Source organism: Carcharodon carcharias, chromosome 12 (assembly GCF_017639515.1).
Source record: "Carcharodon carcharias isolate sCarCar2 chromosome 12, sCarCar2.pri, whole genome shotgun sequence".
Taxonomy (NCBI): Eukaryota; Metazoa; Chordata; class Chondrichthyes; order Lamniformes; family Lamnidae; genus Carcharodon; species Carcharodon carcharias.
The window spans coordinates 19,411,025-19,428,618 of record NC_054478.1 but is presented as its reverse complement, the minus strand read 5'-3'; the positions used below and the strand labels follow the sequence as shown (position 1 = coordinate 19,428,618).

Below are 17,594 nucleotides of genomic sequence, written 5' to 3'. Positions count from 1 at the left end.
TCACTGTAACCTTGCCTTTCTTACACGCCTTTTCTATCTCCTGGTGTAACTTGTGCCCCACATCCTGACTACTGTTCGGAGGCTTGTACATAACTCCCATTATGGTTTTTTTACCTTTGCAGTTCCTCAGCTCTACCCACACAGATTCTACATCATCTGACCCTACATCATTTCTTGCTATCGATTTAATTTCATTTCTTACTAACAAAGCAACCCACCCCCTCTGCCAACCTGCCTATCTTTTCGATAGGATGTATATCCTTCGATATTTAGCTCCCAGTCCTGACCCCTTGCAGCCATGTCACCGTGATGCCCACCACATCATACCCGCCAATTTCAATCTGCGCCACAAGCTCATTTACCTTATTTCGTATACAGCGCTGCATGATACTTTTCTGTAGCCATTGGCACACGTTTGAACATTTTGACATAAGATGCCTTATGAAAAGTGCTAATAATGGAACAGCTGGGTGCAAGCTTATAAGCAGTTTTTGTGATTATATTTTAAAGCTTGTCTCTTGTTTCAGCTTTAGTCTCATTTTATTGAAAAGAAATGTTTGGTCCCTCTTTTAGTGTAAGATTTTGTTCCCAGATTTTAATCTTAGTCATGGGAAAACACAAGCCAAAATTTGTTTATTGCTTTCCGCAATTTCATTCTAGACTCATAGCTTTTTTGGAGAAAAAAATCTTTAAGTTACTGTATTTCACTTTGCATAGCTCAGGAGGCCATAGGAAAGGGTGAGAAATAATAAACTGGGGCTCAAATGACAATTCAGATGTTCATATGTTCCATTTTCTCATGGGTCTCAACTTATACACTAGCCACTAGTGTTATTTCTAGAAATGTTTTTTTTTCTTTCTACCTCTAAACTTTAAAACTAAACATTTTATGAAGCTTAAAATCAAAATTGTTTAGTTGACATACTTTAGTCAATGACACTTTAATGGTCTGAGTACAGGAACATAAGTAGGAGCAGGAGTTGGCTATTTGGCCCTTCAAGCCTACTATGCTATTCAAAAGACATGGCTGTCATATAAATATAATTTTCATAATGTTATTGGGATTTATTATTAAGTAGGAATAGTGGGGTCTGGATAGTCTGTGTGTGGGACTTAATTGAATTAAAGACAGCTGGTCTGAAGGCTTTGATTTATCAGAAGAGAAGCTAGGTTTGAAATGCTAAATAAGTAAACATCTTGAAATAAAAATACAAATTGCAAAACAGTTGTGGCAGTTGTTTCACGTTTCCCTCTGGGATTTGAGCAACTTGGTATTTACCATCCGCTGTGCCATAACGTGGCTGACCTTCTATCTCAACTCTGCCTTCTCACACAATGCCCATAGCCCTTAATTCCCAAAATATCTATCAACCTCTATCTTACTTAATGACTCGGCATCCACAGCTGGCTGGGCAGAGAATTCCAAAGCTTCATAACCCTCTGTTGTGAAGGAATTTCTCCTCATCTCCATCCTAAATGGTTAACTCCTAGTTCTGGGCTCCCCAGGCAGGGAAACATCCTACTGAAAGAACAGTCTTTCTTACTGATATCTCCCTTTTGTTTTATTTAGGCTAATTTGTGATTCAGTTCAATATATTTTTTCCCTTTTAAGAATTGCACCCTCTGAGATGCAACTGAGGGCTATGCTCATTACTGTTAAAGTTGATTTTACAACATTTAAGAAGCTATATAAATACTAGTTGTTGGTTCTTTTCAGAAGATTCAGAGTGTTCCACCATCTCAGATTCCTTTTCTACTGAATCAGCAAATGGTTTATCTAAGGTGGCCTTTAATGAACTACCTGAATCTGCTGATGCCAAGTAAGTTTGCCAAAACTTGTTATCGCATTTGACTGAAGACCTCACTGAGATGCTTTGCTCTATTTTCCTTGTCTTCTCTTCTTAGTCTCCTCTCATGAATTTAGTTTATTCTCTCCCCCTCTTCCCACATCCTGTACTTTAAGAAGCGTTACTGTTTTTAAATATACTAATCTCAATGAGCAAAAACAGTTTATTATTTATGTTCAAGATGCATATAGGTATAATGTCAGAAGATGTAGGAAGAAGCTTTGCTTTTAACATGGGACATAGTTGATAAGGTTTTTTATTAGGGTCAGAAACATTTCTTAAATGGCAGTTGGAGACTTGTGCAGTTGATTAGATGTTGGTTACTTTTGGGATTAAAATCCTGATTATAGAGAAGAATGAGTTTTTCACTGAAATAGGTGTACTACAGCCAACATGTGCACAGTCTTACCTACATCTTTTTTGGTTTTCATGTCCTTTCAAATGATGATTCCCTAATGATTTACCATATGATTTTTAGAGCAAAGAATCTTCCCCATCTCCAGTTTTTAGAAATGAATGTTCTCCTATTCATTCCACAATCCAAAAGTTACTGACAATGTAAATCTCTACTTACCTCCTCCTGGCAGTTAACATTTTCATTTTAAAGGTGTCTTTAAAATTCATTCTTGCCTGGTTAAGTATGTTACAGTAAATAGGAAAGTTATGATCTGTCGTCTCCTCCCATCTGAGTTGTGTGAGCTAGCTTCCAGCTACTCCACCTCTAAGTGTTTGAAGTTCTGTATTTTTCATGTTAACGTTTTGAAAAATCTTTGCATTTCTTTTAATTCTCTAAGTCAGCATTATTTCTTATGACGGTATTTAGAATTTATCACGGTACCCTGATATACAACTAATTATTCTCTGTCCTCCTTCTGTTTCTCAGGAATGTTTTTGCTTCTTGCTACCCGCAAGGACCTGAATGTAAAATTCAAATTGTTAAGCCAGCCTTGATAAAAAGCCTGTTTCATGATATGCCTCTGACGATTTACTTTGGGACTTCAAATGAGAAAAGTAAGGAAGAAAGCCTAAATTTACTTGTATTTTTAATTGTTTTAGTAAATATTATATAAATTGATTATGCTGTGGCAATGTTGAGAAACAAAAATAAAATTTGCATCTTTTTTCCTGTTACTGTTTGAGTCTCATACTTTATCTTTTGTTTTCCCAATAAGTCTCCTTCCTCTATCATTCTGCATGACTTTTCCTTCCTCTTTTTGCTACTGAGACCTGGAACCACACTTTGAGGCACAGAAATAATCTCTGCCTCGTGAATTCATCCTGAAGCTGCTCTGTAAGGGTTTTGTTTTTAATTTCATCTTGATTCATGGCATTTTTTTTACCCATCGCTAGTTGTTTTGGACTAGTTGGTGGTGGTCTGCTCTGTTGCAGCCCCTGTGGTAGGGGTGTCCCACAGTGCTATTTTTTTTGGAGGGTGTGGGGAGGTGCAGGAAGGAGTTGTGTGACACTTGGGTCAGACCAGGTAAGGACATCAAGTTTCATCCAATAAAATCATGTTAGTAACGGCCTTCGCAGTGAATCATGGTCACATTTAATGCATTTTTTTTCAAATTTCTGCATTATTTCAAAATTCATATTCTTCTAGATTTCCGGTCTGGAACATAACCATTACACAACCACCACAAACAATCCAGGCCTGGGAAGAAACAGAAAATTTGAAGGCTGGCCCTGGCACTCAATTTTTAACCTTTCCAATTTTTAATAATAGGCACACATCGATTCAACTAATTTTATAATGGTGTGAAAGAAGTAGACTCCATATTTGAGGACCGAGAAGGAGAAAAACCGTGTTTTTTGGGCAAGAGAGAGGGACGGCTTCCTAGTTTGAAGGTGGTGAAGAGAACTTACCAAAGGAGTGAATAGATTTGAGAGGGGGCGTGGGTCGTGGCCAGGGGAGAATAAAAAAGAGATGGCAAGACACAGACAGGAACGGCTTTGCAGGAAAGGATGGAATTTGCTTGGTTTTGGTTTCCTGAACGAAATCGGCTGATCAATAAAATTCATTGTCCTGCAGTCAGATGTGCACACAATTAAGAATTTGAAATGTACATCTAAAATAACTAGACTGAAAAAGTATTGCCCTACTAACGAATGCTATCAGCTGATTTTTAGCAGATAGAAGTCGATTGATACTCAAGAATTATGACATGACTGCCACTATTACACTTTCTTTGTGTGATCCTAGATAGCAAGTATGAGTAGACTGTTTGAGCTTAGTATTATCGCCAAACCCAGCAGCTGTCATCGATGCACTCATTTCTTCCTCCCCCAGTCTCCTTTTCCTAAAGCAACTGCCTCATGCTAGGATAAGCAGTTGTCTGCTGCTACTTCTCGGTAACTGTCCTTGATGCTAGAGTCAGCATATCGTTCAATCATGGAGAGTACATCATAGCCACCCTTCTGACATCCCAACATGCACTTTCCAGTGGGATGACTAGATAGGAACAGGAATCCCTGAGGTCAGTTGCATCTTCCAGGTATTAGCATTTGATCATGGAGAGTTGAGTATGAATTTGCATGATCCAACAGCATTGATGGGCTGTTCTTTTTTCTGGTTTGTATATTTGATTCTATACAAATCCAAGCAGTATGTGTACCAGTTATGTCATCACACAACTGCCCAGCTTGTGGGCCCTGTAAAACAAGAATTTTTTTACTTGGCAACAATAAAGTTTAAAGAATTCAGTGCTAAGCAATGGAGGAGGAGGACTGTAAATGCATGCGGTAAATATACAAGAGCAGGAGCTCTTAATATTCAGTTTGTAGCAGTGACTGGGTGAGCGTTAAAGCCATTTCTTTTCCTGCCAGCCTACTCCCACTCCCTCCTGAGGGGAGCCTGTCTCATTTGTAGTAAATGCCATACGGTAACTCGTAGGTGGCCATTCTTTAGATGTTGGCTTGGTCAGTGATTTTCAACAGGCTGTTTGACTGAGGCAATGGCCATGCATTGTGCTGTCCTCACAAAAGGACTGTGAATGCTGGGCCACTTGAAATATATATGACTGATTTTGTTAAGCAAATGAATATGAAAAATGGAAGTTATTATGCTTGAAAGAAATCATCTTGGGAAAGTAGAGGTCAAGATAAATGGTCAGCAGCTGGAATAGGTATCACAATTTAAGTACCCAGGAAGCATCTTGTCAGAAGATGGCTACTGCCATAAAGAAATCAGAGCTAGAGTAGCAATGGCAAAGAATGCATTCTTCAATCATAAAGAATTGCGCAGCATTGGAATAAGTAGGAACCTTAAATAAAGACTGTGTATTAGGAATATGGGAGCAGGAGTCGACCATTTAGCCCCGTGAGCCTGCTCCGTCATTCAACTAGATCATGGCTGACCTTTTACCTCAAATCTATCCCCATAGCTCTTGATGTCAATAGTATCTAGAAATCTATCGAACTCTGCTTTGAACATACTCAATGATTGAACTTCCACAGCCTCGGGTACAAAATTACAAATATTCACCACCCTCTGACTGAAGAAATTCCCCTTGTTTCAGCTCCATTAATTTCTCCAGCACTAGTACTTTGCTAATACTAATTTCTTTCAAGTTCTCAATCTCACTAGTCCCTTGGCACCCCAGAGTGTTTTTTTTAATCTTTCTTTGAAGACAGACGCAAAGTACTTGTTTAGTTTCTGTACTATTTCCTTATTACCCATCATGAATTCTCCATTCTCTGCCTGTAACGGACCCACATTTGTCTTTACTAACCTTTTCCTTTTTACATACCTATGGAAGCTTTTACAGTCCGTTTTTACGCTCGTTGCAAGTTTACTTTCATATCCTGTTTTCCCGCTCTCTTCAATTTAATTTTAAAATGCTCCCAATCCTCAGGTTTACTACTTTTTTGGCAGCTTTATATGCCTCTTCCTGTGAACTAATAGGATCTTTATTTCCCTTGTTAGTCATGGTTGGATCGCTTTTCTTGCTGGCTTTTTGTGCCTTAAAGGAATGAAAATTTGTTGCAACCTATGTATTAATTCTTTAAATACTAGCCATTGCTTGTCTACTGACCTACCTTTTAATGTAGTTTCTCAATCTACCTCCGGCAGCTTGCCCCTCATACCTTTGTAGTTTCCTTTGTTCAGATTAAAGACCCTGGTTTCGAGTTGAACTACACTTTTAAACTTCATGTAATATTCTCTCTCATTATGGTCACTCCTCCATAAAGGCTCCTTTATAGCGAGATTATTAATTAACCCTTTTTCATTGCACAATGCTAGATCTAAAATAGCCTGTTTTCTGGTTGGTTCCTCAACATACTGTTCCAGAAAACTATCATAAATACATTCCAGGAGTTTGTCGTCCTTAGCATTAGGGTTAATTAGATTTACTCAGCCTGTATGTAGACTCCAGTCCTCCATGATTATTGTTGTTACCCTTGTTACTTGCACCTAATTTCCTGATTTATACCATGCCTTACACTACCATACTATTTGGTAACCTGTAAACAACCCCTGCCAAAGTTTATTGCCCCTTGCCCCTTGTTAGTTACACCCAAACTGATTCTACATCTTGAGCTTTTGATCTAAGATCCTCTCACTAATATACTGATCCCATCCTTTATTAACAGTGCAATGCCACCTCCTTTTCGGTTTTTCCTTCCTAAATGTCGAATGCCCTTGAACTTTCAGTTCCTAACCTTGGTCACCCTGCAGCTACCTCTCTGTAATGGCAATTAGGTCATATCTGTTTACTTCTACTTGTGCCGGCAATTTATCTACTTTGTTGCGGATGGTGTGTGCATTCAGATAGAATGTATTTAATTCTGTCTTATTATTTTTCGCAATCTCTAGTCTTAATTGCTTGTGCACTCTGTCCCTTCCTGCCATACTCCGATAGCCATGTTTCCCTTATTGCTATCCTGCTTTCTTGCCTTCTTTCTCTTTAGCTTATCACATCTCTCCTCACCCCCACACTATTCAGTTTTTAAAGCCCTCTCTACTGTCCTGGTTATTCACCTCGCCAGAATGCTGGACTGCAGATTTGGAGTGTTTTGTTGAATGGGGCTGAAACATGGACCTTGAGGAAAAGGTGACATCCAAAGATTAGAAAGTTGTGAAATGTGGTTCTGGAGAAGGAAGGAGTGGGTCAGTTGGAGAGAACGCCAGAGCAGTGAAGAAGTTCTCAGGGCGGTGGAGGAGGAAAGATCATTGATGAATATCATCAGGAAATGGCAAGATGGCTGGATTGACTATATTCTAAGGAATAAGAAGTTGCTGAAGGAGGTGATTAAAGGAGGATTAGAGGGATGTAGAACCAAGAGGGAGAAAGAAAATGATTATAATAGACCACTTGAAATTGAAAATGGAAGGCTTCTACAAACAACTGAAGAGGCAAGTACAAAACCATGAAAACAGAGAAATTAACATGGAATCCCCCCTTGGGCAGATATTGACTAAACTGAAGGATTTTAAGGAAACAGAACAGGGACAGTAAATGGGGCTGAGGAACAGATAAGCCATGATCTAATTGAATGGTTGGACAGACTGAAGGAGCTGAATGGACTCCTACTCTGCCTGCACTCCTAACAAGGATTGCTGGAAAGCAATCAGGAGTGGAACCCTCCTTAACCAAGTGATACTGAAGCCATGTGTACATAACACTAACTCAGCACAAGATGGGGATCAAGCTTCAGATCTTTGCTGATCTGTATGGCACCGCTGTACATTGTCTTTAAACAGCCAGGTTTTCTTTGCCACTGGAAGTCTTAAGTTTATGGCCTGTAGAATGATCCATTGTTATAGCATTGCATCTCTTAAAACAGAATCAGTGTAAACTCTTGTTTGTTTTACTGAATGACTGACTTAATATTCCACAGTTGAACTGTTACCATGGGACCAACGAAGACAGATGAAATGGAAAATGTCCAATGTGACGCCAGTAGTTGTGAAGAATGTCATTGCCAGATCCCATTTCAAAATCACTAAAAGTAAGTCATTAATCTTGAATTTGTTAGCATTGACAAATTAATCTAAACCCATTGATTACACTTATTTTAACTTTGATAATTGCATATGTTCAGTGCCACTGGTTTGAGGATTTCATGGGAAAAAAAACTAAGAAGAGTCTTGGATTGTGATATCCCAAGGTAGCAGTTAAAATTCCAAGAACAGCAGGCAGTTAATGGTACCAAATCTAATAAACATGGAATTTGGTTTAATCAGTAATTAAGCCATTGACATTTTAGGGAAACGCACTGCATTTTCATGGTAAGAAACCACTCAGATAGTGGGATTTAATCCCATATGGTAAAAATACAGTTTGACCTACTCAGTCACCATAAACCAATGACCCAGCAATTCTAAACGGAATTGAAGAACCTGAATGTACAATTGAGCATTAACTGACCTTGAACTTCTGAAGGCTTAGTGGTTAATGCCCATCAATGTTGCTGCACTGTACAGACTAGGAATGTCCCAGTTAGCTGATCATAACTGAGATAACGGTTGCTCTTGCCACTCTGAACTAGAAAGGGGATAACTTGGTATACAGACCAAGCAGAATAATGTGGTCATAGAGTGCAAATGTCATAGTGCAAATTGTACCAGACTTGCCTGTGGTGCTCCACTGCCGTTACCAGCACTCACTGTGTACATACGGACATATGAATTAAGAGCAGGAGTAGGCCATTTGGCCCCTCAAGCCTGTTCCGCCATTCAATAAAATCATGGCTGATCTGATTGTGGCCCCAACTCCACATTCCAGTCTACCCCCAATAACCTTTGACTCCCTTGTTAGTCAAGAATCTGTCTACCTCTGCCTTAAAAATACTCAGTGACCCTGCCTCCATCACTCTGGGGAAGAGAGAGTTCCAAAGACTCCTGACCCTCTGAGAGGAAAAATATCTCTTCATTTCAGTATTAAATGGGTGACCCCTTATTTTTAAATTGTCCCCTAGTTGTAGTTTCTCCCACGAGGGGAAACATCCTTTCAGCATCCACCTTGTCAAGTCCCCGCAGGATCTTTTATATGTTTCAATAAGACCGTCTCATTCTTCTAAACTGCAATGAACACAGGCCCTGTCGTCTAATCTTTCCTCATAAGATAACCACCTCCATCCCAGGTATCAGTAGAGTGAATCTTCTCTGAACTGCTTTTAATGCATTTATATCTTAAATAAAGAGACCAGAACTGTACACAGTACTCCAGATGTGTTCTTATCAATGCCCTGTACAACTATAACAAAACATCCCTACTTTTATATTCCGTTCCCCATGAAATAAATGTCAGCCTTCCATTTGCTTCCTCTTCACTTGCTGTACCTGCATTCTAACTTTTTGAGATTCATGTGCCATGATAATTAGATCCCTCTGTACCTCAGAGTCCTGCAAGCTCTCTCCATTGAAATAATATGTTGCTTTTCTATTCTTCCTGCCAAAGTGGACAAGTTCACATCTTCCTATATTATCCTCCATTTGCCAAATTTTTGCCCACTTATTTAACCTACCTATATCCCTTTGCAGACTCCCTATATCCTCTTCATAACTTACTTTCCTACCTATCTTTGTATCGTCAGCAAATTTAGCAGCCATACATTTGGTTCCTTCATCCAAGTCATTGATATAAATTGTAAATAGTTGAGGCCCCTGCACTGATCCCTGTGGCACTCCACTCATCACATCTTGCTAACCTGAAAATGACCTATATCTCATTACTGTCTGTTTCCTGTCAGCTAACCAATCCTCTGCCTGTGCTAATATGTTATCCCCTATACTGTGACCTCTTATTTTATGTAGTAAGCTTTGATGTAGCACCTTGTCAAATGCCTTCTGGAAACCTTCAGCACATCTACAAGTTCCCCTCAATCCTTGTTACTTGCTGCTTCCTCAAAGAACTTCAATAAATTAGTCAAACATGATTTCCCTTTCACAAAGCTACGTTGACTCTGTCTGATTGCATTGAGATTTTTAAAGTGCACCATTATAACCCCCTTAATATTTTCCCCATGACAGGTGTTAAGCTAACTGCCCTGTAGTTTCCTGTAGGTTCAAACATGACAAATGGCCACTGGGATGAGATGCATGTCTGTCCCTACATGAGCAATCAGAAGAGAGAGATACTTGGCTTAAAAGTGGAAAATTCACATGTTATACTTTTCAGAATGTTATGATTGGCTGGGGTGCTGGGGGCATCACATGAAATCACCGCTATTCAAGACCCTCCGGGAATATCAGAAGGTAAGCAGTTGGAATTGCAAAAGCTTTACCGTATCCTCCCTCCCTTCCTTCTGTGCGCTTTTTCCATATTTGTTGAAATATTTGGCATGAGCAAAATCATGATGAAAATCTACTTGTTATTGCAATTATCTTTCCTACTTCGAGCTCCTAAAACAAGACAAAAGCGGATGTATGTGCCGTCAGACTTTTGAGCCAAACTCGACTTTTGAGCCAAACTCGACTTTTGAGCCAAACTCGACTTTTGAGCCAAACTCGACTTTTGAGCCAAACTCGACTTTTGAGCCAAACTCGACTTTTGAGCCAAACTCGACTTTTGAGCCAAACTCGACTTTTGAGCCAAACTCGACTTTTGAGCCAAACTCGACTTTTGAGCCAAACTCGACTTTTGAGCCAAACTCGACTTTTGAGCCAAACTCGACTTTTGAGCCAAACTCGACTTTTGAGCCAAACTCGACTTTTGAGCCAAACTCGACTTTTGAGCCAAACTCGACTTTTGAGCCAAACTCGACTTTTGAGCCAAACTCGACTTTTGAGCCAAACTCGACTTTTGAGCCAAACTCGACTTTTGAGCCAAACTCGACTTTTGAGCCAAACTCGACTTTTGAGCCAAACTCGACTTTTGAGCCAAACTCGACTTTTGAGCCAAACTCGACTTTTGAGCCAAACTCGACTTTTGAGCCAAACTCGACTTTTGAGCCAAACTCGACTTTTGAGCCAAACTCGACTTTTGAGCCAAACTCGACTTTTGAGCCAAACTCGACTTTTGAGCCAAACTCGACTTTTGAGCCAAACTCGACTTTTGAGCCAAACTCGACTTTTGAGCCAAACTCGACTTTTGAGCCAAACTCGACTTTTGAGCCAAACTCGACTTTTGAGCCAAACTCGACTTTTGAGCCAAACTCGACTTTTGAGCCAAACTCGACTTTTGAGCCAAACTCGACTTTTGAGCCAAACTCGACTTTTGAGCCAAACTCGACTTTTGAGCCAAACTCGACTTTTGAGCCAAACTCGACTTTTGAGCCAAACTCGACTTTTGAGCCAAACTCGACTTTTGAGCCAAACTCGACTTTTGAGCCAAACTCGACTTTTGAGCCAAACTCGACTTTTGAGCCAAACTCGACTTTTGAGCCAAACTCGACTTTTGAGCCAAACTCGACTTTTGAGCCAAACTCGACTTTTGAGCCAAACTCGACTTTTGAGCCAAACTCGACTTTTGAGCCAAACTCGACTTTTGAGCCAAACTCGACTTTTGAGCCAAACTCGACTTTTGAGCCAAACTCGACTTTTGAGCCAAACTCGACTTTTGAGCCAAACTCGACTTTTGAGCCAAACTCGACTTTTGAGCCAAACTCGACTTTTGAGCCAAACTCGACTTTTGAGCCAAACTCGACTTTTGAGCCAAACTCGACTTTTGAGCCAAACTCGACTTTTGAGCCAAACTCGACTTTTGAGCCAAACTCGACTTTTGAGCCAAACTCGACTTTTGAGCCAAACTCGACTTTTGAGCCAAACTCGACTTTTGAGCCAAACTCGACTTTTGAGCCAAACTCGACTTTTGAGCCAAACTCGACTTTTGAGCCAAACTCGACTTTTGAGCCAAACTCGACTTTTGAGCCAAACTCGACTTTTGAGCCAAACTCGACTTTTGAGCCAAACTCGACTTTTGAGCCAAACTCGACTTTTGAGCCAAACTCGACTTTTGAGCCAAACTCGACTTTTGAGCCAAACTCGACTTTTGAGCCAAACTCGACTTTTGAGCCAAACTCGACTTTTGAGCCAAACTCGACTTTTGAGCCAAACTCGACTTTTGAGCCAAACTCGACTTTTGAGCCAAACTCGACTTTTGAGCCAAACTCGACTTTTGAGCCAAACTCGACTTTTGAGCCAAACTCGACTTTTGAGCCAAACTCGACTTTTGAGCCAAACTCGACTTTTGAGCCAAACTCGACTTTTGAGCCAAACTCGACTTTTGAGCCAAACTCGACTTTTGAGCCAAACTCGACTTTTGAGCCAAACTCGACTTTTGAGCCAAACTCGACTTTTGAGCCAAACTCGACTTTTGAGCCAAACTCGACTTTTGAGCCAAACTCGACTTTTGAGCCAAACTCGACTTTTGTTCCTTTGCCTTGTACGCATATTCTACATGTAATTTATGAATTTTTTCCCCCCCTGTCCATGCCTGCTATAACCCTGCCCTAAAATGGAGTCTCTTGAGCCAAAGACTGAGTGGCTTGGTTCAGTTTTAGCATCAGCTTGCCTTTGTTTATCACCTTTCATATGATAAAATGTGTGCTGTTCGCCCGTGACTCTAGCCCTGCACAGATCTGAGAACTCTGTGCTCCTCCAACTCTGATGTTGGGTGTACTAGTGCTAACTAACAGTACATAGAGAGTCACAATAAATGGGTTGTTTTCAGGTGAGCAAACTGTAGCTAATGGGGAGCCACAGGGATCAGTGTTGGGACCTGAACAATTTGCAGCCTATATTAATGACTTGGATGTTGGAATTTGCTCTTGATACAAAGATAGGTAGGAAAGCAAGTTGTGAGGAGGACACAGTCTGCAAAGAGATATAGGTAGGTTAGATGAGTGGGCAAAAATTTGGTAGATGGAGTATAATGTGGGAAAATGTGAAGTTATCCATTTTTGGTAGGAAGAATATGAAAGCAAAGTATTACTTAAATGGAGAGAGATCACAAAACACTGTGGTACAGAGGATTCCCGGTGTCTATGTACATAAATCGTAAAGCATTAACATGCAAGTACACCAAGTAATTGGAAGACAAATGGAATGTTGGCCTTTATTGCAAAGGTGATGGAGTATAAAACTAAGGAAGCCTAAGGGGGGGATATACTTGCATTGGAAGCAGTTCATAGAAGGTTCATTAAGCTGATTCCTGGGATGAAGGGTTTGTCTTATGAGGAAAGTTTATGCAGGTTGTTCCTAGACTCACTGGTGTTTAGAAGAATGAGAGATGATCTTATTGAAACATATAAGATTCTGAGGGTCTTGTCAGGGTAGATACTGAAGAGGATGTTTCCCTTTGGGGGAAATTTAGAACTAGGGGGCACAGTTTGAAAAGATGAGGAATTTCTTCTGAGGATCATTAGTCTTTGGAATTCTCTCTCCCAGAGAGCTTTGGAGACTTGGCTATTGAATATGTTCAATACCAAGATAGATTTTTGAGCTACAGGGGAGTCGAGGAAAGTGGAGTTGATGTTATGATCAGATCAACCATGATCTTATTGAATGGTGTGAGCAGGTTCGAGAGGCCAAATGGCCTACTCATGTTTCTTAAGATCTTGTGGCCTCTTGAGCATCCACTACTCTCTTTGAACCCACTCTTACCGGTGATGCTTTTAGCTGTCTGGGCCCGTAGCTCTGAAATTATCTCCCTACACCCCTATTGCTCTTCACCTCTCCTTTCTTACAACCCTCCTTAAAACTTGCCTCTTTGACCAAGTTTTTAGTCATCCCTCTTAACACCTTCTCTTGGCTCAATGCTAGTTTTATTATTCTATTATGCCTCTGGAGTGTTTCTGGACAATTATGTGCATTATAGGTGCTACGCAAGTGCAAATTGTTCATTCTGCAACTGAAAAATCTCACTTTCTTTGTAATTTTAACCTGAAATTTTACATATTGCATTGTGGAATTGGTTTTTATTTTCTATTACACCGCTCAAATCTGGTAAACATCATAAAATGATGGTGCATTCTTGGAAGGGGGGGGCAAGAGAAAATAAACCATCTATATTTTCCTTCCTAGCTGAATCATTTTCCAGGATCATTTCAAATTGGGCGCAAGGACCGTTTGTGGCGTAACTTATTAAGAATGCAGGTGCGATTTGGGAAAAGGGAGTTCAACTTTTTCCCGCAGTCCTACATTCTCCCTCATGACATCAAACTGCTGAAGAATGCGTGGGGGGATAGCTCCAACAGGCAGAAATGGATCATCAAACCGGTAAGTTAAAGCTTAGTTAAAATAATTGGAAAAGGGACCAGAGGGGAGACTTTATTTTCTTATGCAGCAAGTTGTTATAATCTGAAATGCACTGCCTGAAGGCTTGATTGAAGCAGATTCAGTATTAGCTTTTAAAAAGGAATTGGGTATATAATCGTAAAGGGAAAACATTATGGCTGCGGGGAAACCGTGGGGAGGTGAAACCAGTTGGATAGACATTGCAAAGATCTGGCAGAGAGATGATGGGCTGAAGAGCCTCCTCTGTGGTGTGGTTCGGGTAGTTTAATTGGTGAACTTTAACTTAAGTTTTCCAATTTCTAATTACACTAAAGATGATAAAAAGAAAGTCTTGTGCTTATACTGTGCCTTTCATGACCTTGATGTCCAAGTTATGTAGTTTTTGAAGATTGTTCTTTCATGGTGTGAGAGCATTGCTGGTAAAGCCAACATTCATTGCCCATCCCTAATTGCTGTTAAGAAGCTGGTGGTGGTGAGCTGCCCCCTTGAAATGCTGCGGTCCATCTGGTTTAGGTATCCCCACTGTTCTGTTAGGAAGGAGTTTCTGGTTTTAGTCCCTGCAACAGGAAGGAACGGCGATATAGTTCCAAGTCAGGACTCTGTGTGACTAGGAGGAGAACTTGAGGGTGTTGGTGTTCCTATGCATCTGCTGCTTTCATCCTCCAAGGTGGTAGAGCTCAGAGGTTTGGAATGTGCTTTTGAATGAGCCTTAATTAATTGCTGCAATGTATCTTAGAGATAGTACATACTGCTGCCACTGTGCACCATTGGTGGAGGGAGTGAATATTGAAGGAGGTGGATGGCTTGCTAATCAAGCGGGCTGCCTTAGTGTTGGCACTGTTGTAATGTAGGAGATGTGGCAGCTAATTTATGCACACCAAGTTCCCACAAATAACAATGTACAATAAGTAGATAATCTGTTTTAGTGGTATTGTTTGAGAGGTCAGTGTTGGTCTTGATGCTAAGGAAAATTCACCCCTGCCCCTCTTGGGATCTTTTACATCCAACTTGAGATGGCAAACAGTGCCTTGGTTTAATATCTCATCGGAAAGACAGCACCTCCAATAGTGCAGCGCACACTCAGTACTACATTGGACTGTCAGCTTGGATTTTGTGCACAAGTCTCTGAAGTGAAACTTACCTCCCAAGTCAAATTTGTGGGGGTGAGAGCACTGCCATGGCTGACAGGGGACTGATAATTAAACTTGACCTGTGAATTTTAAAATTCTTGAAGCATAGTCTGAGGGCTGATAGGTTGTGCATCAAGGTCTTTTGCTAGACAGCAGTCTTCATAACTACCAGAGACCAGCAAAAGATTCACAAGTCAAATATGTAGACCAATCGTCTCAGCTTGCTCCAGCCCCACAGAACTTATTTCTCGTTATCTTGACTCCCTTCTCTCTCCCCTTGTCCAGTCCCTTCCCACCTACATCCGTGATTCCTCTGACACCTTACGTCACATCAACAATTTCCAGTTCCCTGGCCCCAACCGCTTCCTCTTCACCATGGACGTCCAATCCCTCTACACCTCCATCCCCCACCAGGATGGTCTGAGGGCCCTTAGCTTCTTCCTCGAACAGAGGCCCGAACAATCCCCATCCACCACTACTCTCCTCCGTCTGGCTGAACTTGTTCTCACGCTGAACAATTTCTCCTTCAACTCCTCTCACTTCCTCCAAATAAAAGGTGTGGCTGTGGGTACCCGCATGGGCCCCAGCTATGCCTGTCTCTTTATGGGGTATGTGGAACATTCCTTGTTCCAGTCCTACTCCGGCCCCCTTCCACAACTCTTTCTCCGGTACATCGATGATTACTTCGGTGCCGCATCATGTTCTCGTCGGGACTTGGAAAGATTTATTAATTTTGCTTCCAATCTCCACCCCTCCATCATTTTCACGTGGTCCATCTCTGACACTTCCCTTCCCTTCCTTGACCTCTCTGTCTCAATCTCTGGTGATAGACTGTCCACCAATATCCATTACAAACCCACCGACTCCCACAGCTACCTCATCTACAGCTCCTCACACCCCGCTTCCTGTAAGGACTCCATCCCATTCTCTCAGTTCCTTCGCCTCCGTCGCATCTGTTCCGATGATGCCACCTTCAAAAACAGTTCCTCTGACATGTCCTCCTTCTTCCTTAACCGAGGTTTTCCACCCACGGTGGTTGACAGGGCCCTCAACCGTGTCCGGCCCATCTCCCGTGCATCCGCCCTCACGCCTTCTCCTCCCTCCCAGAAACATGATAGGGTCCCCCTTGTCCTCACTTATCACCCCACCAGCCTCCGCATTCAAAGGATCATCCTACGCCATTTCCGCCAACTCCAGTTTGATGCCACCACCAAACACATCTTCCCTTCACCCCCCCTATCGGCATTCCGTAGGGATCGCTCCCTCCGGGACACCCTGGTCCACTCCTCCATCACCCCCTACTCCTCAACCCCCTCCTATGGCACCACCCCATGCCCACGCAAAAGATGCAACATCTGCCCTTCACTTCCTCTCTCCTCACCGTCCAAGGGCCCAAACACTCCTTTCAAGTGAAGCAGCATTTCACTTGCATTTCCCCCAACTTAGTCTACTACATTTGTTGCTCCCAATGTGGTCTCCTCTACATTGGAGAGACCAAACGTAAACTGGGCGACCGCTTTGCAGAACACCTGCGGTCTGTCCGCAAGCATGACCCAAACCTCCCTGTCGCTTGCCATTTTAACACTCCACCCTGCTCTCTTGCCCATATGTCTGTCCTTGGCTTGCTGCATTGCTCCAGTGAAGCCCAACGCAAAGTGGAGGAACAACACCTCATCTTCCGACTAGGCACTTTACAGCCTTCCAGACTGAATATTGAATTCAACAACTTTAGGTCGTGAACTCCCTCCCCCATCCCCACCCCCTTTCTGTTTCCCCCTTCCTTTTTTTTCCAATAAATTATATAGATTTTTCTTTTCCCACCTATTTCCATTATTTTTAAATATTTTAAAATATTTTATGCTCCCCCCACCCCCACTAGAGCTATACCTTGAGTCACCTACCATCCATTCTTAATTAGCACATTCGTTTAGATAATATCACCAACTTTAACACCTGTGTTCTTTTGTTCTATTGTTGTTGACATCTTTTGATGATCTGCTTCTATCACTGCTTGTTTGTCCCTACAACCACACCCCCCCTCCACTTCTCTCTCTCTCTCCGCCCCCCCACACACACACCTTAAACCAGCTTATATTTCAACTCTTTCTTGGACTCGAACTCAAGTTCTGTCGAAGGGTCATGAGGACTCGAAACGTCAACTCTCTTCTTGTCCGCTGATGCCAGACCTGCTGAGGTTTTCCAGGTAATTCTGTTTTTGTTTTGGATTTCCAGCATCTGCAGTTTTTTTGTTTTTATTTATATTTATGTTGCAACAGTACTACTTTAAATGGAGGATTTCAAGTTATTCTTTCACCAAAGACTGTGAATCAAAACTTCACTCTGGAAAAAGCTACATAAGGCCATCCCAGGCCATTCCATCCTTCTGATGCCAACCCCCCTCTCCCACTCCTCACGTGCCCCTCTCCCATGCTATCC

General features: G+C 41.6%; 1 protein-coding gene across 5 annotated transcripts in view; it reads left to right on the top strand.

Annotated features, from left to right (window-relative positions):
- Positions 1 to 17,594, top strand: part of ttll4 (tubulin tyrosine ligase-like family, member 4) — an 85,901-nt gene that overhangs the window by 27,934 nt on the left and 40,373 nt on the right. For all 5 annotated transcript variants that reach the window (XR_005944610.1, XM_041201430.1, XM_041201431.1 and 2 more), the window contains exons 4-8: positions 1,718 to 1,820; positions 2,731 to 2,858; positions 7,689 to 7,799; positions 9,971 to 10,047; positions 13,816 to 14,010. Coding sequence is in view for 4 of the 5 variants with exons in the window: in XM_041201430.1 (XP_041057364.1) it covers positions 1,718 to 1,820; positions 2,731 to 2,858; positions 7,689 to 7,799; positions 9,971 to 10,047; positions 13,816 to 14,010 (614 nt within the window). In the remaining variant the exon portion in view is untranslated. The remainder of the gene's footprint in view (positions 1 to 1,717; positions 1,821 to 2,730; positions 2,859 to 7,688; positions 7,800 to 9,970; positions 10,048 to 13,815; positions 14,011 to 17,594) is intronic.